The sequence below is a fragment of the Tiliqua scincoides genome, chromosome 2 (assembly GCF_035046505.1).
Source record: "Tiliqua scincoides isolate rTilSci1 chromosome 2, rTilSci1.hap2, whole genome shotgun sequence".
Taxonomy (NCBI): Eukaryota; Metazoa; Chordata; class Lepidosauria; order Squamata; family Scincidae; genus Tiliqua; species Tiliqua scincoides.
This window is the reverse complement of record NC_089822.1, coordinates 89,147,809-89,172,864: the sequence shown is the minus strand read 5'-3', so window position 1 is coordinate 89,172,864 and position 25,056 is coordinate 89,147,809. Positions and strand designations below refer to the sequence as shown.

The following is a 25,056-nucleotide window of genomic DNA, read 5'->3' as shown; positions in this document are numbered from 1 at the left end:
AGTACAGGTACAGTCTCTGGTCCAGATTTAATTTTGATTGTTTTTTCCCCTCCTCCCTCCCTACATGCTTCAGATGGCCTGACCACTTATGTTTTTTTTTTCCCCTATGTGCCTTGCATGGTTATCTAATTAAACTTTTGTATGGCGCTTTTAAAAAGTCTTTTCAACAAACCTTTTTACTCTTGAAAAATTCCTCGGGGAAAGTGAAGATGACTTTGGGATTGACACAAGTTTCAGCCAATCAGCACTGTGCAGACTCCTGCTCTATGAGGAATGGCAAACAGCTAGCTGGTCAGCACTGTGTACAGCCCTGCTCTAGGAAGAGGAGAGGTGGCTTTGTGACTGACTCAGCATTGTACAAATCGAGCCTCTGTCACAAACCTGACCAGGTTTCACCTGAGGGCCCAATCCTATCCAACTTTCCAGCATCGGTGCAGCAGCAATGCAGCCCTGAGGTAAGGGAACAAATGTTCCCATACCTTGAGGAGGCTTCTAACACTGCCTCCCTACCATAGGATGCAAGGCACACCCCACTGGCACAGCAGTACTGGCGCTGGAAAATTGGATAGGATTGGGCCCTCAGTCTGCTCTGGTAGAGAAGGTTGTACGTCTGTCCAAAATGCAATGAATTTTGCATGTAAGGTCCACTGCATGTTCACCACTAAAACAATGTACATCTGCACATGGTCTTAGTTTGCAATTGTTTAAAATCTAGGAAATTTAGGGTCCAATCCAGAGACAGGCAGAGCTCAGCTCCACCAGATTCTGAGCCCCATGTTAGGCCGTGCAGCCCAACATGGGATTCTTTGATTCTGCACCGGCTCCACAGCCACCGCAGAATCGAGTAGGCCCATTGCAAGGCTGCTTCCTTTACTCAGGGGAAGGGGACGAAAGTCACCTTCTCATGAGGAGGCAGCGGCGGCTGCCCGGGGCATATTGGATGCCACAGCAGCCATTTTGGTTCCATGGTAGCTATGTGCTCAGGCAGCCCAGGATTAGGCTGTTAGTTTTGTTTTCTTAAAAGCTAGTTCTGTTCAATGTTGCATATACATACAGGGACCAAATGTGTACACCTTGGGCCAGGCAAAAATGGTTTAAGCTATGTGAAACCTCTGAACACTCATTACATAGTTATTCACTAGAATTTCACAGACTCTCATATGGGCTCTCTCAGCAACCTTCACTCATTTTGTTTTCAAAAAGAGCCAGCAAAGCAACTGTTTGTATGGGCAGTGCTTTCTTGCATCCATTTGTTTTCATTAAGATTATTTGTTTCAGGAGCAAAGCTGTACTTCTGTTTGTTTTAAATATGGGAGTAAATTTTAATTAAGCAGTCCAATATTTGGGCATGCCAAGGTTGTCAGACATTTCACCAAGAATTTGCAATTCAGCTTGTTGAGGAAAATCACATCTTGTGGTTTTCAGTGTATAACAAAACCCGGCCCAGTGTCCTTGCGGCCCTCGGGGGCTCCCAATCCAGCCCACGAGGAGCTCCTAGTCTCCAATGAGCCTCTGACCCTCCGGAGACTTGCTGGAGCCCGCACTGGCCTGATGCAACAGCTCTCAGTGTGAGGACAACTGTTTGACCTCTCACCTGAGCTGTGGGATGAGCTGTGTGTGGCCCCCTCCACTACTTTCTGTTTCACGTCTGTGATGCAGCAGTAGCAGCGAAGGAAAGGCTAGCCTTGCTTTGTGCAAGGCCTTTTATAGAGACCTTCATTCATTCATATAAGTTCCATCTCTAATATATTCATTTATGTAAATTTATTCAAATTTTAAATGTAAATTAATTCTTTTTTTTTCCCGGTCCCCGTCAGTGTAGACCGGGAAAATGTGGCCCTCCTGCCAAAATGTTTGGACACCCCTGGTGTATAAGATAATTGCTAAAGAGGAGAAGAATGGACTTTCCCATTCTTATACTGCTGTGATGTTTCAGTTATTTTTTAGTGGTGGAATAGTCACATTGAGTGGTATTGTAAGTAAGAAGGGATTTCTATAGCCCTCTGAAATGAATAGGACTCAAGTTATAAGTAAGAGGCATCCCCCACTCATTGACTGGTTAGAGACTAGATCAATGGTGAAAAGTGGAAACAGTCGAAAAATGGAACCTGGTTTTTTTTAGTTTACAGATGTTGCTTCCAATGCTTTTTTAGCTAGCAAATGGCAAATACCTTTTTTATCTTGCAAATTCCTGCTGATACACAAAGATTTCTGCAAATGAACTATTATTAATGCTTTCCTTTGGGAACGGAAATAGACTGGGAGCTAAAGTTGGTGCAGGGTCTCTCTCTCATACACACACATACCAAATAGTTTGAATAACCATGTCATATGCAAATCAAGATGGGGAGGGCAATTTTAGCTTTTAGGTTGAAAGAGCGGAGCATGCGTTGAATAAATGACTTCTGGGGTTTAACTGAAATGTGTTGAAAGAGTGGAGCATCAAAAAATGAACCATCAGAAAGCAGGGGATACCTGTAGTCTCATTGATTTCCATGGTGCTTAGTCATGGCAACTTTAGGATATGACTTTGGTTTTCCTTAAGCAAAGAGTACAGTATACTGGTGTAGGAACCTTGGAGTGAGTTTGTGAGTTATTCTAATCTCTGATTTCTAATTTGTAATTATGTTACTATGAACAACCATAGTTATTGTTGCTGAAAAATAACATTAAAAGATCTCTTTTTTTCTTAACTGGGAATGCCTTGTATGAATACGAAAGCTGCTGTTTAGAAGATAACAGGCACGACCTATTAATACATTTGACCATATGAGAGAAAAGAAGTTTAAACATAAAAACTTAACCTCCGTTTATAAAAAAAAATTTGAAGGACCATCATATGACTGACTGCTTGTGGAGGCAGGAGAATTGGGAAGATATAGCAATATGTTGGTATTTGGCAGGAGGAGGGCTGCTGCATCCAACACCTGGCTAACTAGACTGCTGATTTTATTGGAGTGCATCATGTATGATGATTTTAAGGTGTTTATTTGTATTTTTATTGCATTCACTGTCTTTTGTTAGCTACTTTTAATGCCCCTTATTTGGCTAAATAAATAATTCATAGCCCCCCCCCCCCATGTAGTTATAACCCTTTCCCTCCTCCTCTTTGTTGCTTCCCCCTCAAAAATAGATCAGAGCTGTGTGCCATGTCCCTCTTCAGCTTAAACAAAGTCTGATTGTGAGGAATGCTCTGGTGATGCAATAGGGAAGTTATTTTTATTTTTTGAAATGTTCATGATAGTAGCCAGTGAAATAAGCATGGTTAAACAAAAAAATAATGACAAAAAGAAGTCATAGACATGTTGCAACCAACCTAGTTTTGAGGCCGTCTCTTCTGGCTTATCATGGTCTGATTTTTATTCTCCCTGCCAGCACTGCAGCAGCATCCATTGTATTCTGTTTACAATTGTAGAAGATGCTTCAAGTAGCAATTTATATGGAGCTTCCTGTGCCAGGCTTCATTGTTGTAACAAGTGGTAGTAGTTCTTCTTCCATTACAGTTCTCTATTACAAGAGGAACAGGAAAGACTCGAATGCATAGGAATGAAGTAGAAGTAGTGAATGATCACTCTGAAGAAACACATTATGTCTGAAATTCTACACGGTTTCCTGGGAGCAAGTCCCATTGAACACAATTACTTCTGAGTAGACATGCATAGGATGGTGCTGCAAGGCTAGTTTTCCTTCCCCCCCCCCCAACTCTGTTTTTTTGACAATTGGAATTATGTGACTCTCAACAAAATATAAGATTTTGTTAGATCAGATCAAAATATCAGACAGATCAGAGAACACAAAAACCAATTTGTCGTGTGTGTCCCCCCCAAAAAACCCCAACTAGATAAACTCACCATTATGAAAACATTGTTTCTCCAAAATGGAAAAATAAAATGGTCAGCTTTTACAGTGGGAGGGGACTGATTTATATGAGAAATAATTTATCAAAGATTATAAGATTAAGTGTAGGGTAGAGTCCAGTATGCCTGTTTGTTCCTAATGTTTAAGCAAACCTCCAAGCCAGGGAAAGTGCATTAAAATATTTTGAATTGGATGCTCTAAATTTTTACATTTTACAGGTATACAAAAAATAATATATTATGAATGTTTGTTCTGTGCAAAAAAGAGGAAGATATAAGCCTCCTTGAGCATACTTTGTCTGCAATTATTGTTTGTACTTGTCAGCAAAATTCCACATGCTATAATTTTCCTTTGTTTTTGCTGTGTTCTTGCATTTAGGTGAATTCCTCCCTCTACCAAAGTATGAACTGTAGCATTACAGCCGCTGTCCTCAGGATAGGAACTGTGTGATATAGAAGGATTTCCACACTGATCTTGGTGCAGATGCTATGAAGGACCCAACAGTGTACTAAATGCCCCTAGGTTAAGGATTCACAGCCCAATCCTGAGCTACCTGGTGCACTGGGCTGCCATGGTGCCAAAATGGCTGCCAGGGCATCCTAAGTGGGCCAGGCAGCTGCCACCAGCTCCTCAGAGGAAGGGGACATTTGTCTCTTTCCCCCATGTAACTTGCAATGGGGCTGGTTATTTGCCTCACAATAAAATCTTTTAACCTCTCTTCTAGCAGCTGCATGAAGAGCCATTCATTTTTACCATTCATCCACATGGAAAGGCAAATTTTATCTTATCCCTACCATAAATTGAAAGTGTAAGGTAGCACAGAAATAAAATTAGCTTCACCTTATGACTAAAAGTTATAGAAAACCTTCAACACACAAATATACAGGGATGTGCCGGAGCCACAGTGCTGAGTCTTGAGTTGCTGAGTGGAGTCCCAAGTGCTGAGCGGAGTCCCAAGTCTCCATTCCCTTGAGTTGCCCACAAATCATAGCAGTGGCTGAGCCAACTCACCCAGAGCTGTTTTTCAAGTCATTTTGACTCGAGCAAGTCTTTTCGAAAACCAAGTCAAGTCATGGAAGTGGAAATGCAAGCAAGCAAGCACACACATGAAACAGACACAAGCACACACAAAAGCGAGCCTTGACTGTAGTCTATTTGAGTCTTTTCATTTTTAGGGTAAAACCCGAATTAGTGCCCAAGTTTTTATCAAGCATGATTCGAGCCCATACAAGTTGCAAACAATGCGTGTTTCGCAGCTTGAGTTCAAGTCATCTGATTTGCAGTCCATCTCTGCAAATACACAACACAAAACCTATATAGCATAGAGTGGCCTAAATCTGCTTTACATTGCCCATCAAAGAGCCCAATTCTATCCTTCCATGCCCCGCTGTTGATGCAGCTGCAACAAAAAGGAGTGGCTGTAGCCAGTGGTGAGGGAACAGGAGGCTTGGGAAGAGGGAGTTATTTTCCCTTACCCCTCTATAAGCTTCCCACTTGCCAATAGGTGTCCTTGGACCTGAGCAGGTCTTTAGCTGGTCCAACTCTGAGGAGAAAAATGGGACAAGGAACTTCTGAACAGAGGGGATAGGATCCAGCATGCACCATTACCACTGGATCTACTCCCTTCTGCTGCCTACCTACCCATGTTCCTCCCCCACTCCCACACCTACCTAACCTGGTGGGATCTGGAAGCAGAGCTGCAGCACTGTTCGCTTTGTTGGCAGCCATTTTACAACAGCAGAAGTCACCTCTGCGGTCGTAATGGGCTCTGCACAACAGCCCAGTCCTCAATAGGCTTGGACTATAAGTGATGTACAGCTGCTGTGCTTGGTGGCTGGAAAGCCCATTGAGCATTAGCACCCAGCCATTGCTTCACTAATTTGAAAGTGAAATGTGAGGTGAAAAGTGGTGTGCCCCAAGGATCTGTCCTGGAACCGGTGCTTTTCAACCTCTTCATAAATGACCTGGAGACAGGGGTGAGCAGTGAGGTAGCAAAGTTTGCAGATGACACCAAACTTTTCCGAGTGGTGAAGGCCAGAAGTGATTGTGAGGAGCTCCAAAAGGATCTCTCCAAATTGGCAGAATGGGCAGCAAAATGGCAGATGCATTTCAATGCAAGTAAGTGTAAAGTCATGCACATTGGGGCAAAAAATCAAAACTTCACATATAGGCTAATGGGTTCTGAGCTGTCTGTGACAGATCAGGAGGGAGATCTTGGGGTGGTGGTGGACAGGTTGATGAAAGTGTCAACCCAATGTGCGGCGGCAGTGAAGAAGGCCAATTCTATGCTTGGGATCATTAGAAAAGGTACTGAGAACAAAACGGCTAATATTATAATGCCGTTGTACAAATCGATGGTAAGGCCACACCTGGAGTATTGCGTCCAGTTCTGGTCGCCACATTTCAAAAAGCACATAGTGGAAATGGAAAAGGTGCAAAAGAGAGCGGCTAAGATGATCACTGGACTGGGGCACCCTCCTTATGAGGAAAGGCTACGGTGTTTGGGCCTCTTCAGCCTAGAAAAGAGACGCCTGAGGGGGGACATGATTGAGACATACAAAATTATGCATGGGAAGGATAAAGTGGATAGAGAGATGTTATTTACACTCTCACACAACACCACAACCAGGGGACATCCACTAAAATTGAGTGTTGGGGGAGTTAGAACAGACAAAAGAAAATATTTCTTTATTCAGCGTGTGGTCAGTCTGTGGAACTCCTTGCCACAGGATGTGATGACGGCGGCTGGCCTGGACATCTTTAAAAGGGGATTGGACACATTTCTGGAGAAAAAATCCATTACGGGTTACAAGCCATAGTGATTATGTGCAACCTCCTGATTTTAGAAGTGGGCTATGTCAGAATGCCAGATGCAAGGGAAGGCACCAGGATGAAGTCTCTTGTTATCTGGTGTGCTCCCTGGGGCATTTGGTGGGCGGCTGTGAGATGCAGGAAGCTGGACTAGATGGGCCTATGGCCTGATCCAGTGGGGCTGTTCTCATGTTCTTTTGCTCTTAATTTTTAGATTAGGTAATACTGGTCCAGATGCAGTCCAATGGCAGTATTTTGAACAGTTTTTTCTATTAAAGCCTACCTTGATGGCCAGGCATGCAAAGATATTTCCAGAGGAAAATATGGCCAGGATACCCATATTCAAGCTCAAGCATGCTTTTCCAAAGATGGGACCAAGCAGGGAAGGGGCTAAGTAAGCATAGCAGATCATTTTCTCATGCTGTTGGGAAGACAAAGGCAATCTGCAGCTAGATAGAGCAGATCTCTTTTTTGCTAAAACTAGCAAGCAAGGTTGGACTTTACAGGGCTGGGGGAATATCACCTGACCCCTTTCACCTATTAATGCAGTGCTTCTCAAACTCCTACAAGGGAGTTGGGAGCACTGTAAGTTGTTGCAGTGGCAGGGGAAAGGCAGCAGCACCATCCTGCTAGGGATGGGAGGGGTTTTTTGTTTTTTTTTATTGACCAGTCCCTAGAGGGTCTGGGGGATCCGAGGAGCCCTCTGCAGGGCTCCCTTTGCCTGCAAAAGTCATTCTTAAAAAAGAAAAAAATTGGCACTTATAGTTTTCATGATGAAATCAGAAGTGCCCATTTTTAAAAGACTTTTCCAGGCACAGGAAGCCCTGCAGAGGGCTTCCTGGACCCTCCAGGCCCCTGGGACTGCAACACTGGCTGCAGGTAAGGAAAAAAAAACCTTCCCCTCCCCAGCAGCATGTGATTTGGGGATCACATTGCTGCCTTTCCCCCCTTCCCACCCCTTAAATTGGCAAGGACAATTGCTTCCCTGGTTGGTGCGTCACAGCCCACCAGTTTGAGAACCACTGTATTAGTGCAAAGAGGCTGGCGTGGCTACTCTTCTCATGGCAGTTCCGCCTTTTGTACAGATCTCAGTGGTGTTGCCACTTGCCATACCCCACAGGCTCAAGCACTGGCTTTCCTGGAGGGTGGGGCAAAATGCTAAGTTTCTTCAGGCGCTGAGACATCCATGTAAAGCAGCCCCTCCCTCCCGAGCCATTTGGGAAGGCGAGAGCAAAGTGGAGGCTTCTCCTCCACTTTATTTTTGCAGCTGAGACTGGCTGGGGAAGTGAGGGAAGGGGGTGTTTTACACAGAAATCCCAGTGCCTGAGGAAACTTAGCATTTTACCCTCCCTCCAGGAACACCAGCAGGCTCAAGTCCTGTGCCCCCTGTTGCTTGCCAAACCCCTTACAGGCTCAAGTCCTGACAGCATGAATTGGGCAGGTCTCCGTAAACTTTATTTCCTGATCAAACCTGCCATATCTGGATACTACACCAACCGCCTAGCCTCAGCTGGAGAGATCACAAACATGTAATTAAGTAGGAGGGAGAGGGTTGTTTGCTCTGCATTTTATGTCCTATAATGTTTTCAAGACATTAGTCTCTCTCTTTTGTTTTCCCAGAAGCTTTCAACAAATCCTTTTGCTTACTAATTTCAGTAGCTCCATGTTCAGTGTTCAGTTTTGGCAATGTAAAATTCTGCAAGAGGCAAGGGACACAAAACCAAACATTTTGGCTCTTGCTTCCATTTGTTGTGTTGCACAGCAAGGGGGCCCCACCATGCCAAGTGAAGCCATCTCCGGAGAGTTTCATACTTTACAAAGGCTGTTGATAAATTTGTTCATTGCAGAATGAAAACTTTGTTCCTTTTTTTCCTGTTGTAAGTCTTCAGTGGATTGAATCTAGTGAAACCTAACTTAAAGAAGCTATCCTGCAAAGACTTGGTGAGAGTTCACCCTGCGTAGTGATAGGTTTCTGTAGCAGTTCGTATGCTTCCACTTGCCTAGGAGGTTGTGCAAGTGGAAGAACATTTTTGGATTTCATTCATTGCAGGCATCTCCCACTTTTTGACATTTTAGGAACCAGAGCACTGACAAAAACCAAAAATAGTTGAAAAGCGTAACCAATGCAAAACAGCTGCCATTATATTATAAATGTCAGGGCATGGACTCACCATAGTAGGGTGAGGTCAACCTTGCATTTTCCCAGCATGGGGCCATATGACATGGCTTGGCGTAGAAGCTGCCTCCATGGCCGGGTGAACCCAAATGAACCTGCCGGTGAGTACTAGCACATAAAACCTGCTGAGGGACCACCACCTTGCCAGCTGATACAGGCACCTGCACTAAGGCCTGGTAAGCTTGTGCACTGCTGGCAGTACAGGAAACGCAACATTACTTGGCTCCCAAGCTGCAGGACCTGCTAAGCAAAGCCAGTTGATTGAGAGTCAAAGCATGCATCGGATTGATGACTTCCAGTTGTAATATAAACGTGTCAAAAAAGCAGTCCGTCAAATGGAGGGATTCTTATAGATTTCTTCTGCACACTACAAATAATAAACTTTTAACCCCACAGAGCTAGAACAGATAAAAAAAAAAAACCATCAAGGCAGGATTATAGTTTTTGTTTGTTTATTTAATATAGTCATCTACTGCTTTCTAAGAAAGAGTTGTCAATTGGCTTATAATATAAGAAAGGAATTAATTCTCTGTCCCAAAGCTCTGACAACGTAAAACAAGTATTTATTTGAGATTTCAAGTCTTGACATATTTGCGGTTTTTCTAGTATCTGTAAGCCACTGTGATTTGATTAAAAGAAAGGTGGTGGTGGTGATAAATCCAACCCATAATATGTTCCCAATGTTCTTGTTCATTCAAGAACTTTGCCCAGGGATGTAGTGAGGGTCATCTTCCCTGGACACAAGCTGACCAGATCATGTAATATAGTCACAATTATATAATTGTTTCAATTCGGAATAATTAGTGGGTCTCCATTTTGGATTCAACAATCCATTCCAGAATTTGGATGAGGCAGAAGAAATTCATTCTGCCATCTGCCAAAACTTTTTGGAGAGCATCGTAACAATTCCATTCATCCCTAAAGTATTCTTGTCCCAAATTCGATCTGGTAAGAAGCAACAGTTGCCATTTTATTTAATGATTGTTGCTTTATATTATACTGTTCTATTATATTTGTCATATACATTTTAATTTCTCTCTGTGTCTATGCACCACCTTGAGTGCTGCGTAGAAAGGGGATATACAGGTTGTCTAATTAATAGTTGTGAGTCACCAGATGAAGACTTTTACATACTGTTTTTAATGGCAAAGTCACCACAAACCATCTGTTTAGAAGACAGTTGTGTGTATTCATAAACAAACTGTCACATCTGGAATGTAAACTCACCACCAGTTTGGAAATTTTAAACATGTGGGTTAATGACTGTGAGCCTATTCACAAGGTAACTGTCACATTAGGGGGGAAATGGTCATGTTTTAGATGGTAACACTTAGGATGTTTAAAACAAAAATTGAACAGCAGGAACTGGTTATTAGAGCTACACAGATTAGCGCAGATTAGAAAAAGCTTGGACTGGTAATGCCTTGCAGGCATCAGGGAGCAAATTTAGTCCTACATAATGGTGTACCCCTTTCACCCATATACATGGATGGTTGATAAATTACATTCCCTCTTAAGGGAAGAAGAAAATGTAAACACATCCTAATACATCCCCATCCTCACACACAAATATCTGCCCATTACATCTGGTAAGCTGATGAAGTGGTCTGTAGTTCACAAAGACTTATGCTGAAATAAATGTGTTTGTTTTTAAAGGTGCCATGGGGCTCCTTGTTATTCTTATCTAGCATCTGCATGGCTGATGGAGTAGTGTCAGGGGCTAGATCTGATGAGGAATAAAAGCCAGAAAAAATTAGAGAGCAGAAAATCTGGAAACTGTGGGCTCTTATAGTTGCAACAGATTCTTGAGGCTGTCTTGAAAAAAAATTGGGGCCAAAAAAATGAGAAAGTTCCAGTCACCATTGCTGTCCCCCATATAGTGAATGACAGGTGTTTACACTTGAGGGAAAAGCTGCAGTGATGACTTTGAGGACAAGGGGCTTGAGAGAAAGAAAGCCCACAGTGTGGTATGCAGTTTATGTCCATAGCCCTTGAAGTTCCTGAAATATACATCTGCACAATGTACAACTGTCCTGATGATGGGTGTTTTGCTGCTGCTAAACACCAGTTATTTAGTCAACCCATACCCCGCTTTTCTCCCAAAATGGCCCCCAAAGCAACTTACAAAATATGTCATATATAATCTAAAACAGGGGTGTCAAATTCATTTCCTGTAGTGAGCCGAATAGCATTCATGGCACCTGCTGAGGGCCAGAAGTTACATCATTAAGCAGATGATGGCCTGAAATAAGCACTTTGTTCTCACACAGAAACTCATAATTTCAAGATATGAGAGAGCCCAGTTATCAAGAAAGCCCAGCTATAATGGGGGCTGGATAAATTGCTTCCAGGGGCCGCATCCAGCCTGAGGGCCTTATGCTGGACACCTCTGATCTAAAACATGACATAAGCATTTAACATTTCAGTGAGCTTAAGTGTTTTACAGGGCTCTTTGTTCCTGCCCTTGGGTCACAACAAGAGGGCTGGTGCACCTTCTCGGTGTTGACACCATTCACACCAAATCTTCCTTGTGTACCCGGAACATAGGGGTTCTCTCACAGTGGTAATTAAGTAAACATGCAGTGGGCATTTTGGCACTGCTGGAAAACCAGTGACACCTACCACCCCCGCTCTCCATTTGAACTCTGTGGATTGTTTATCAGGTGGCTAATATGACCGCCATCAGCTCATCTTGCTGTTACCCCTGTTTTACTTCTTACGTAACCTCGCACACTTTGCTGGAGCACTTGTTTGCTCAGAACAGACCACACTTTTGCAGCTCAAATGAGACACAATAGAGCTTGTCCCTTTAACTTGGTTGTTAGGTTTTGTGCCCCTGGGGACTCTGCTCTCTGTTGCTGTTCCCATAGCTGAGTTGGAGAAAGGAGAACAATCCTCCTCTCCTCCTCCTCTGTGAACAAGTAGCTAGTCCTTAGCTGACAGGTTATTTTTGCTAAGCTGCTGTTTGTGTACCCTCAGACAGGGAGGCAGGTGACATGCTGCTGTGAATTTATTTAGTGGCTTCAGTACAGAAGGGCTTGCCTTGTGTATCCCTTTCTGAAAAAAACCACCCTGAAAAGCCTTGCTCCTTCCAGACTGTAACTCTCTGACAGGCAATTTCTCTTTCTGTTTTTTTTTTCCCCTCTCTGCCAAGGAAAAAAGGAAAAGGCAGACGGAAATAGAAGGGAAGAGACAACAGCTCGAGGATCAGATACTTCAGCTGCAGCATTTCAAGGTAAGGGCTGAGGATGGATTGACCAGAACTGTTGGTTATTAGGCATGCAGATCACACGTTTGAAAGCTGGGAAGAACCTGCTCCGACATGAAGCAGCATGCACTGCCAGAGCTTGTCTCTTCCAGCTAATCACCCCCTCCCTGGGTCTCTTTTTCTGTCTGTGTTTCCTCAGTTACAGCACTACATCCCTGAAAAGGAAGGAGCCAAACTGAGGTTGCAACAGGGGCATAGACTGTATGCATCATTGAGGATTTTCACAAATTCATTATTCATTACATGCCCCTCAAATGCCGTGGAGGTGGATTTGGGTGTGTTCACTGCATTGCTTAAATGGTTTCTTTCCGGCTACAGTTGCTTAGGTTGTTTTTTTTGTCTCTTCTTACCATAGTATTGAAGCACTACGTTATCCTTATGTGTGTGTGTTTGTGTTCCTGTATATAAAGCCATGTATATATTGAATTGGAATATGCATTCAATACTATACACTAGCCAGTAGTCTAATATGCATTAACTATATAAATTAAGGTGTTTGTGACTGAAAACTTTATACGAGGGGGGGCAGGCATATGTATCAGTTTATTTAGCTACTCTTGTATACATACTCCTTACTTACTTGGAGATTCATATGTTTCTATCAGCACATATGCCTGGTATCCATCTCTGTACATATTTCTGTGCTTTATTTTGGGCACTTTCTTAATGAAAAATCATCTGATCCTGATTTGGCAGTTTGTGGCTGTGACATCATTCAAAGCAAAGCAGGTCTCAGCTTGGTCAGTGCCCTCTTGAGAGACTTCCTGGGAGCACCAGGTTAGTTGGTTTGAGCTTCTCAAAGTGTGGGATGTCTGAGTGTGATAAGCAAATGAATAATCCTGCAAACCTATATATACTTACCTTGGAGCAAGTTCCATTGAACTCAGTGAGGCTTACTTCAGAGTCTGCATGCATAGTGTTGCACTGTTATATACATACACACAGAGATACAGACTAATAAAAAGCTCAGATGCAATATGCCCTTAATGTGAACTACAGGCATTCAGAACTTTTTTATGAATAAGACAAATACATTTACATCTCTCTTCTAAGTATAGGCATTCAGTCCTTTGAGTTTGTTTTCTCATGCAGTAAATGCTATGCAAGTGTGCCTGCAGCACAGGGTGTAGACTCCATTCGAGGCTCAAAGTAAAAACATTTTTCTTTTGTTCACTGTGTTCATTTGCTATGCTATTGCACGAATTATTTTCCCCCTGATTAACTGTACTTACAACCTGACCCATTCCAGGGCCCAATCCTATTAAACTTTCCAGCGCTGATGCAGCTGTGCCAAAGGGGTGTGTGCTGCATCCTGAGGTGAAGAGACAGCCACAGAGGCCTCCTCAAGGTAATGGAACATTTGCTTCCTTAATTTGGGGCTGCATCATGGCTGCTTGGGTGCTGGAAAGTTGAATAGAATGGGCCCCTAAGGGTTCAGAGAGGATAACAAAATGTGCAAGTAAGAAAATGCCATTACGATTATTAAAGCCACCACACTTGTCCCCTTTATTCCTGGCCATCTTGAACTGCTTCTAGAAGATGGTCAGACTCCCATGTCAATGAATCTTCAGGGAAAATGTCCCACAACTCAGCTACAGAGAACACCTCTCTGTTCCTGCAGTCCTAAAATAAATTTATTATTTAGATGTACAAGTCCATATTGGAGCAAACTGTTCAAAATTACATCAATCTCTTCTCAAGAAATCCATCTAGTATTGCCGCTGGAACTTTTCACCACTCAGAGAAATTGGGAGCATGCAACAATATAAGATATGTCGGTTATGCACTTGCATCTCTCTGTTGTAAGCCCCTCAGAACAGGGAACTGTCATTTTGTTTTGTGTGATGTACATTGATGACATGGGTGGATCCAAGGGGGGGCCATGGGTGCATGACCACCTGCAAACTGTCGCACCAGTGGGGAGCAAAGCTGGGAGCGAGGGGAATGCCCACTGAGCAGGGCATTGATGGCCAATGGAGCTGAGATGGAATGGGAGCCCAGGTCAACCCACCCAGCAAACAGCTCAACCATAAGCTCAACTGGGAGCCCAGGTGTACCAACCTGGTTGACCTGGGCTCTAGAATTAAGGGAGTGCTCATGGCCCCCCGCAACACAAATACTGGATCTGCCCCATTGATTGTGCTGTATAGATAATTAGATACTTCCTCTTTTTCATAATTTTTTTCAGGGGTAATTTTTTTTTTACTTTTCATTTATTATCATAGAGAGCATTCTACTAGCCATGGAGAGGGCCAAGAAGCTGGATGGGCATTGCAACTCTGCCCTTGCCTATTAGAAACATTTGGCTGGAAACAATCATGTTTACAAGAACTGAAGGTGGCTTAAAAGACACTGCTTTCTAAGATGTGGACACTCATTTCTTTTGTTTCACTGTCACCTCTGGTGCCACCTCTGGTTTGGCTGGATTTTGAAACCAGCTGCAGAACCAGTTTCTCACAAACTGGGTGAGTGTTCATCCCACGAGTGTCACTTCTTCTTTCACATAACCTACAACTCTGAAAAAAGCTATTGCCTCAAGCCTTATTCTGTAACTAGCTTGGCTTTTAAAATTTTAGGAGACATCGCCCATGTACTTTGCATATCTTTGCAGTCAAATTTAGAAACTTGCTCTTCAAACAAAAAGACAAGGTGTTCCACATCCAGAGCTTTTTCTGCACTTTCATGAACTAAGCACTTTATTTAGACAGTTCAAAATGATTCACTTGTAATCCTTACAAGAACCCTGTAAGGTAGATCAGTAGGATTATCTTAACACTGCAGCTAGGAAACTGAGGCTGAGAGAAGATGGCCATTTTGGGAATTCATGGTTAAATGGAGTACTTCCTGCTTCATAGTCATTCAGACTCTACCCTGCACTCTTTCACAATTGCCACACAACACCAACTTTCATAACAAACAGCCATGAATATAATTTCTGCTCTTTTGCGAAGGCCAGAGTTCAGGCAGTGGTGCACCAAGAGCACCTTCCATAAATCTCTAAATTTCCATAATAGCAGTCTGTATTTTATTGGCTGCCTTTGTTTAACCAGGCATAATATGTTTAAGTCTAGGTAATTGATTGCAACCTAAGCAAATGCTCTATCACTGTCACCACAGGCCTTCTGGTGACATATATTGACTCTTGTGTTATCAGGCGATAGTTAGACAGTTGGCATCCTTCAGTCTCGGAAGACTATGGTATAGCGCTCTGAATAGTGGTACCAGAACAGTGTCCTCTCCAGTGTGCAAAGCCTGGGTAAGGTAGATATGGAGGACAGACTGTTACCCATGCAGTAAATCCCCCCTCTCCATGTCACTGAAATGGTCCAATGGAAAGGCAGAAGCCAGTATGGTTGGTTCCAGCAGTGTCGCAGGAGTTGCCAGAACATGACTGTGTTCAGCCATGAACTGCCTTAGGGACTCTGGCTCCGGATTTTGCCTCGAGGTTGACTCCTGAAGCTTTTTCCATAACTGGATGTAGCCACAAGGCAGTGGAGGTTTGGGATCAGAGTTTTCCTTCTCTCAGATGAGCTGCCTTCCCAAGCTAACAAGTCCCATCTACCCAGTTATCAGGCGATAACCTGATTGCATTTCTATGGTGCAGTAGGAATTGCCATTTCACCCAGGCTGCCATGTAATCCAAGAGAGAATTTTCTTTTTGGCTTCCACTCTGAAAGCCAAGTACAAGGGCACACATGTTCAAGCTCTGTTGCTGAAAAGATAAGTTGCATCTCCAGTGCCTATTTGCATTTTATGTTGCAAAGCTGGATAACTCATTGACTGTGTCTAGTCCTTGCCAAGCAAGCTGAATTACAGCTTTCTATGAAATTCTTTTGTTTGATGTCTTAGAGCAGCAGATTGCCCGTCTCCTTGAGCATCTGTAATGTATTTATGAACATAGATGGATGCTCGTGGATGAGCTATATCCACGAACATTGTCAGCATTTAAAGGAAAAATGGAAGAGCATGTTGCTAGATCAGATTGGCTACGAATCTAATTTGCCATGACTGCATTAACTTTGCTGGATTTGCTCTCATCACCAGTTGAGAGATACTTCACACTTTGCATGGCAGCCATAGTGTTTATTGTAGTAAGCATGCATAAAGCATGAAGGAGAGATGTGCCATTCCAAGGGAGGGTTCATAGCTCAGATAAAGCATCTGCTTTGCACACAGATGATCCCACCTGAAATTCCTGACCTCTCCAGTGAGATAAGAGTCAGATAGTGTGTGATTAAACCGACGTCAGTCTGAGATTCGGGAGAGCTGTTTGCTAACAAGAGTAGAGAATCCTTGACTAAATGATCTCCATTGCTTCATACACATAGCAAGCACATAACCACACTTCATCTGGTTTCCATGGGAGTACCAAGGCTGCCACTTACATTTTCACTTTCAGGACTGCTGGGACTGTGGAGATATCAGGCAAGGATTCAGCCCACTCTTGCTGCTGCTTCCTTTCCCACATATCCCATTAGCCTATGGGGATGGTGGCATTTGCTGTTCAAGTCTGTGATGATAAAGGGAGCCATTGGCTGCTGAGTGGGGGGAGTTGCTGCCAAAAGATTTGGCAGTGGTAGCAATAGCGCTTCTCCATTAGATATTTGATATTTGATTTTCTCTGTAAACCGCTTTGTGAACTTTTTGTTGAAAAGCAGTATATAAATACTGTTGTTGTTGTTGTTTTTGTTGTTCTTTCCATCCTCAGAGGGCTTCAAGAGTATGTCAGCACAGAGACACACTTTTACTGCGCCACCACTACATAGTTTGATAAATATCCCCTTGGGGCAGTGGTTCTCACACATTTAGCACCGGGACCCACTTTTTAGAATGAGAATCTATCAAGACCCACTGGAAGTGTTGTCATGACCAAAAGTAACATCATCAAGCAGGAAAATTTTTCACAATCCTAGGCTGCAATCCTACCTACACTTACCCAGGAATAAGTCCTATTTACTATCACTGTTAAAAGCATATACATAGTAGCCTATTAAAAGTACAGGTCTGTAACGTTTCCCCAAATGCAGTCACACACCATGGTCACATCAAGTCTAATATATTAAAAATAAAATATTGAAATGAATGGGGACCCACCTGGAATTGGCTCGCAACCCACATAGTGGGTCCTAACCCACAGTTTGAGAAACACTGCATGGTGTAGGGCATGTATGTCCATGAAACCATTGCATATTCTTTCCCTTCCTGCACCTCCCTGCTCCCCTTCCTCTGTTGTGTCCATTCTTAGATTGTGAGCTCCTTGGAGTAGGGAGCTGCCTCTCATTTGATATGAAGCACTATATACATAGATTGTGCTATAGAAATAATATACTTCTGAAGCACCCCAAGGTACCGCAAAACGCAGTTTGCAAACCACTGGTGGACAGAACACTGAGGACCAAATCCTGTCAACTTTTCAGCACGGATACAGCCACAATACAGCCCAAGTGAAGGGAACAAACATTCCCTTACCTTGAGGGGGCCTCCATGACTGCCCACCCCCACCTCTGGATGCAGTGCAAACACCATTGGGCCATCTGCATCAGAGCTGGAAAGTTGGATAGAATTGGACCCTCAATCGTTTGATGAACTTGTTGGGGGTGAGCAGTAAGTACAAGAATTTCCAAAAAGGATCTGTTGAAAGTATGAAATAACCGTGTAGATATTTTGAAAAGTTGGTTTGTCTTTCCAAGTATTTGCCCAAAACACATAGGTGTATTATAGTTGACTTAGGGCCCAATGCTATTAGGGCCCAGTTTTCCAACGCTGATGCAGCCTTGCCAACAGGGTGTGTGCTGCATCCTGCTTGGGGGGGGGTGTTGTCATGGAGGTCTCCTCAAGGTAACGTTTGTTCTCTTATTTCAAGATTGCATTGTGGCTGCATCAGTGCTAGAACATTGGATAGGATTTGGCCCTCAGTGTAGCAAATTCTGTTCTGGAGAATCCTATGGGTATACATAATACAAATAGATTATCCCTTATCTGGACATCCGAAATCTGAACTATTCTGAAATCCAGCCATTTTTTCCAAGACTTAAAAAAAAAATGTTATGTATTGTGAACACTAGAAGCTCATTCCCATGTACAAGGCAGGCACAGGCTGTAAGTGCTCTGTGGTGTGTCCCTGCACAGACATTACTGACAAATGTCAAACAGGCCAGCAGACACCCAGATGAGTAACTGTGAAAAGAGTAAGAGGAAGCATTTCTCATTATATGTATGCAATTGTTCCGAAATCCAGATACCTTCCCATCCCAAGCAATCTGGATAAGGGATATTCAAGCTGTAGCTGGGTTGAAGTAGGAATGTTTAGCCCTAAACTACAGCAATTTTTCAGCAATTAATTCAGATATGCGTTCGAATCTATGCTTGTGCATTTGCATGTGTGCGTTGGATTCAAGCAACTGGATAAAAGAGAGTTTAGAATACTTAAGGAATCTGGGTAAACTATGCACACTGTTCAACAGGGGAATGTGTATTACCTGGAGGGCAGATACACATGGGCAACCAGCTCTTTTTGTGCTGCTTAACCTTCAGTCCTGACATCAGTTCAGATCTATCAGATCTATCTATCTGAACAGCCAAAGGAAATTATCCCTTTTTGTTCGTTTCACTCTTGTTGGTCTCCTTAACCACAAATGGCTGTGATGAAGTGAGTAGCTCCTAGCTGATTGTGAAGAATTGGAGATGTACTTGACCAGCTCTAGCAATGATGGGATTTTGCTAGAACTGCTTTCCAGTAAAGATATAATTAGGATCACGTTTAACACAGCACTTTGCAAAAACCCCTAACTCAACAATTTTCAACCACTATGCTGTGGCACACTGGTGCGCCCCGAATGGTCTGCAGGTGTGCCGTGGGGCTTTGGGGAGGGTCATTTATTAGTAGGGCAATTGGGGGCTTTGAGCCCCCTACCAGCAACATGGTGCGCCTTGGCAATAGTCAAAAATAGTCAAAAAACCGACAGCGTGCTTTGACAATTTTCGCACCTTGTCAGTGTGCCGTGAGATAAAAAAGGTTGAAAATCACTTCCCTAACTGTTCACCAAAAGCACTCATCATTGTGCTTGTGAAGGGATGGCACAAATATGTTAAGGGACTTAGGTGTGACCAACTGTCTTTGCTGTGTTTTGGAAATTTTTGAAAACAAATATAAGTAAATGATTATTAAACAGAGTAGGATGGATTGGTGCAATGTTCAATAACAGAGCTGGCTTTCTGTTCGTCTTCCTTTCCTTTTGTTGTTGTTGTTTATTGAAAAATGTGCAAATCTTGTTCGTATTTTCAAAGTATGAGAGAGCCCAATTATCATGCTGGGAGAGCCCAATTGTAATGGGGCCAGATAAATTGCTTCCGGGGGCCGGCAGCCCGCAGGCCTTATTCAGCCCGCAGGCCTTACGGTTGACACTCCTGTTCTAGACTGTCTGCACTGACAGGCAGTGGCTCTCTGGCGCTTCCCAGGTGACCTGGAGTTACCAGGAACGGAAACCGAGACCTTCTGCGTGCAAAACAAGTGCTCCACCCCTGAAGTACAGCCCTTTTTGGAAGTGAGAGCCAAGTTACATGTTTCCTTATGGCCCTGTGTGTTTGCTGTTTAAAAAAAAACAACAACTAGAGGCAGGGACCTCTCACACACACACACACACACACACAGAGGTTCCTGCCACTAGTTTGTTTGTTTGTTTCTTTGTTTTGTAAACAGCAAACACACAGGGCCATGAGCCATGCACTATTTTAAAGAGAGAAAGAAAGCTTTTCTTGAAAGTGAGATGTATAGTGCTGGGAATGCAAGGAGAGAACACCAAATTTGAGTGTAGGATTTACTGAGTGACAATTAATGGGAATTAAATGTAAGTGAAACCAAACCACCTGGTTTTAAGGGGGACTGTTTTTAAGGGGTGATGGTGGTTAGGCGATGGCATCTCTCTGTCTGTCCCCACAACAAGCCTCGTAGTTTGCTGTGAGATTCTTTGAGAAATGAGGATGCAAATTCTATTCTCTTTCCCTGATGTGCTAGATGGTTTATCTAGCACTTCTAATCTGTGCCTTTGATTTTGTTGGAGTATCACCAGTCTGTGTCTAAAGCAAACACAGACTGGTGATACTCTAACAAAATCAAAGGCACAGATTCAAAGATTCAAAAATCAGTAATCAAATATCTCAGATTCAAATCACAGATTCAAAAATCAAAGGCACAGACAGTAGAGTGCTGTCTACTCCAGGGTCTGCCAGCCTCTCCTCACCCCAGCCACAGTAAAGAGGTGAGAATAAGCTATGGCAAGAGACATGTAAATCCCCAAAATAGCATGAGGTATTCAACAGTCTCCACCTCCTGCTGACCTGACATATGCTATAAAAAGAATACGAATGGCCCAAATTTGTATTTTTTAGACAGTGAGTACAATTAGCGAGGAAGGAATAATGAGGTAATCCCTAAAAATAAGAAAATTGTGAACATGCCTGCACAGTCTGGCATCTCTGCTGTAATAGACTTGTGCTGCACTTAGTTCTGTTGTTCACTCTGATCACTATGAAATGTAGATTTTTGTACCAGGACTTTATGGTTTTGAGATCTGATGAGGCTCCCCTTGTGAAATACAAGCTTCTGAGCTTGGATAAGACGAAGCTTGAAAATGTGAGCAATTCAAAGCTCTGCTTCTCAGTGCCAAGGAACGGAATGGCACAATCCACTGGGGATTCTCTGTTGCTCATGCTCCATGGACATGAATTCAGTTTGAACAGGAGGAACAATTTATCAAATGTGAACTGAAACGTAGCTGAACTTAGTGTGAATTTATATGATGATATTTTGCACAAGGTGGCAGAAATCATTCTCTGGTTGCTGTTTTTTTAGAAATAAGCTCCCACATCACGGGGTGGAAAACAATGTGGCCTGAGGATCCAATTGAGCTATGGAAATTGCACTGTGGCTTGAGATGCCTATTTATTAAACTGCTTATATCCGGCCTTTCCCCTCCTCAAAAAGGAAGGACTCAAGGCTGCTAACCATAAAATCTATAGAACAATTAAACCAGAACAAAGAGCTGCAATCACTGTGATCCAGTTTTGTCCCAAAATGATAACTCAAACACAAGTTTAAGGGCAAACAGACACACACCACACATACCCAACCCCAGTTGGTCACACATAGGTTTACACACACACACACACACACACACACACACACACACACACACACACACACACACACACGCCTCAGGTTTCCCCCACTTTGCAACCCATGATGCAGTATCATCCCCCAGTTGATTGGACCCAAGTTGGTTGGACCCAAGTTGAAGCAAAAGGGTACATGCAAGTGCCTCATAACCCAGCAGTGCAGCCCCATTCTTAGGGTCAACCATTACATTCACCACCATGCAAGACTACATACTTGGTGGGGGGAGTGAGAATCATGAGTGGCAGAGCAGCCAACTGTAACTCTATGTGACTGGTGGGCCAACAAGAGGCAAGAACAGGGGAGCTGAAGCAGTGTCTCATACAGCCAATGCAGAAAAGAGAGGGGCATGAGGCAAAGTTACCCTTGCCAGCAGAAGCAGCAGCTTTAAAATGCTTGAGTACAGCTGATGACAGCCACATGCATGCACAGTTGGTACCCTTGGGAGTGTGGCAGGACTACAACAAATTGGAGGGTCAAATCAGAGGCACTTGCAAGCTGTGGTAGGCCCCTGTTTGTTCCACATGGTACACTTGAAACGTAGAAATTAGAAAAATATCCAGTGCTATGGAAGGAGGTTTGTTGTTGTTTTCATTGTTAGAAAGTGATAGAGACAATAAGTGAAAAAAGTCTTGTTCTCTCTCTCTCTCTCTCTCTCTCTCTGGAAAGAGTTGCAATAGAAAAAGACGCAAGTTGAAAATAGGCTATAAAGCCCAAAACTCATTTGGCCATTTTCTAAACATAATTCAGTTTTCTACAATATCTTTTGGATATTTTGCTCTTATTTCTGCCATGGATTAGGACAACTCTACTGTTCTACAATTCCAAAAGCAGCCATGGGAAATGCAACAACAGAAAGCTAATGTTATATGGCCATTAGTGGTGACCTGATTTAATCACCCAGAGGCACTTTTATAAAAGCTAGTAACACAGAAGATGTATCAGGAAACAGCACTTCATGGAAAGGTTTCCCTCTAAAATCTTGTACATCCTGGGTGACCATTTTTTGTTTCTTCAGTTATTACAATTTTATCCTGTCTTTTCACCAAGGAATTCAGGATGTTATTCATGATGCTGTCCCACTTTTATCCTCACAACCACCCTATAAACTGAATTAGTATTGTGACTGGCCCAAAGCCATCCAGTGAGTGGAATATGGATATGAATCATCCTTCCACATTAAATTCTATCACGTACTACTCCCTCTCCATTAAGATGATTGTCTGCTGATAGTCAGATATGACAGACTGATATGTTCTCTTTGAGTAATCAGGGACTGAGCAAAATAAGGTTATAGTTCCTTGATGGCTAGGGAACACCTTCTTCCCTGTCTTTGGCTAAAAGGCAAAGTGCTATAAAGAGGAATGTAGTTAGAAGTTTGCAGTTCCAGTTGGAAAGACAGAGCTGTGAGTTGTTGGCAAAGGTGAAGCAGCTTCAGGGGCTGACTAAGCTACTCCTCTGCAAGCTCAAGTGCAAGCTACATCAGCACACACACACACCAGCAACCAGCCACACACTCACAAGACTCACCTCCACTTCCACCTCTTCCTCTGCAGCTTCTTGTAAAGTGCTGAGATGGGATGATTCTGTTCCTCCTCTCCTGATCACCCTACAATAAGAGTTCCAGGGGCTCTTTCTCAGAATTACAGGCAGAGTTTGCAAATCATTGTGCTATGTTCTGCATGTGTGTCTGCAAATAAAATAAATGTTACAAAGACACTCCAGTGGTATTTCATCAAAAGGAAATTCATGTCGTAATCCTATTGAGCAATTGCGCTGCTGAAACACATGTTGTTTGGTGCAGGGGGTGGGCAGTGGGTGGGAGTGAAAGGAATAGGGCAGAGATCAGGGTGGGGAGTGGGTGTCAAGACTGGGAAGGGAGTAGTATTGGTGGCGGCAGCTCCATTGATATCCCATCTCCCTTCTTGGCCTCAATTCACCTACCCAGGTCCACTCAGACTTGCACCAGCAAAATAGCTGGTGCAAGTCCAAGTAGACCCAGCAGGGCAGCAAAGGGTTACCCTGGGACAAGGGAACCAATGTTCCCTTACCTCAAGAAGGACTTTGGGGCTCAAAATACCCCTGCAAGATGCCGCGTGCACTATGTTGGCACAGTTGCATTGGCGCCAGAAGAGTTGCACCGGACTGGACTTTAAGCCCTGACACTCTGAACTTCTTTCTCACTGTTCAGAAGTGGGGCACACCTAACAGTAAAAATATATTGTGCCTTAAGCTTCAGCAAGGATTTGCCATGCAGGTTCACAAATCTGCATCCAGCACCAGACTGTTTAAAGTTTGCCCTACATTCACTTATCTGATGTTGGCATAACTATATTTTTCCATAAACAGATGTCTTTGAATAGCTGGATTTGACATATCGTCATCAACCAGCAGCATGGTAATATAGGCTGATTCATCCCTGTATCTAGAAGAAAAATATCTGGCTAGAAGAAACTAGACTGAAAAGAACTAAGCAGAAATCCATCCAAATCTTTCTTTAAAGTTGACAAAAAAAATTAAATCTACAACTGTTGCACCAAACCATTTTTAAAAATGAACCAGATTTCCAGAGCAGGAACACAGGCAGCCCAATCCTAACCAGCACAGGAGCAGTGGGGCCTCTTGCTCCATTCTGTATCCAGCACTGAGAAGACGCAGGCTGGAGGTCTCCTCAAAGTAAGGGACATTTGTCCCCTTACACTGGGTAATGCCTGCACAATGGACCTACTTGGATCTACACCAGTGAAATCACTGAAATGGTGTGCTGAAATGTGTTGGGCTTTCAAACCCAGGAAGGGGAATAGGATTCAGCAGGTGTCAGTGCCACCAACTCTGCCCCCTCCTGGGCCTGATTCACCTTGTCTTTGCCCTCCCCCCACCTCTGCACTGCCCAGTGGGAGGTTACCTGCTCTGTCTGAGTCCAGTGCCAGTGGGACAGCACAGACCTTCCTCTTGGCTCTCCATATTGCCAGGTCATCACAGAGTGCTTTATGGCACTTTTGCAACATCCTGCACTGGCGTTAGTCAAGCATAAGATTCTGCCATTAGTCCCCAACTAAATATTGTTGTTTTTTTGACTCTAGATTTTCATAACTCCATATGCAAGTTGCATATAGAGTCATAAAATGTAGAGTCAAAAGGCGACCCTAGATTTTGGTTGCTTGTAAGCTAGGAGGAAGAACCTGCTCAGCAACAGAAGGACAACTTCAAGAGAAGGTATATGTTCCTTGTGCAACAAATACATATTCATTGTGTGGGGGATTGGTGGGGGAAACTTCATATATGAAAAGTCCCTGTGAGTTTTCTATGGAAAGCATCACCATCTTGAGTAATATCTCTAGTCTTCCTCAAACTATTTTGCCTACTCTTAAAATTTTTCAAATTTTCACCTGAAGGATAACCCACACATTTGCTTTGAATTTCTCTTCTGTCAAGGTTCCATGGCAATTTAGGGATGGCTGGAACCCCCAAATTTGCTTCAAATATCACTTTAAGCAACCAGTGGCAACTCTAGTGCTCAGCATAGTAGGCCTAGATGGGGCATCACCAGTGCCATTACTTTCTAACTATATGTACTTGTGTGTAGCACTTAAAAGCAATAATAATCTTATGTGGAACTCCTGTGCACACTTACATGGGATTAAACCCCGTTGAACCTAGTGGTATTTGAGTCTTGAATGAACCTGCATAAATTAGGCTGGAAGTAAATCTCTGATTGCAATGTTGACAGTAAAATGCCCATGTGAACAATTAATGGAAATTTGTTTACAT

The 25,056-nt window shown here is 43.2% G+C and overlaps 1 protein-coding gene across 6 annotated transcripts in view; it reads left to right on the top strand.

The window, feature by feature from the left end:
- The window catches only part of PALM2AKAP2 (PALM2 and AKAP2 fusion), a 287,822-nt gene that overhangs the window by 36,394 nt on the left and 226,372 nt on the right, over positions 1–25,056 (top strand). For 5 of the 6 annotated variants that reach the window (XM_066616313.1, XM_066616312.1, XM_066616317.1 and 2 more), the window contains exon 2: positions 12,000–12,080. In XM_066616313.1, coding sequence (XP_066472410.1) covers positions 12,000–12,080 — 81 coding nt within the window. Of the gene's footprint in view, positions 1–11,999; positions 12,081–14,558; positions 14,579–25,056 lie in introns of those variants that run through there. The other variant, XM_066616314.1, reaches the window with a different exon arrangement.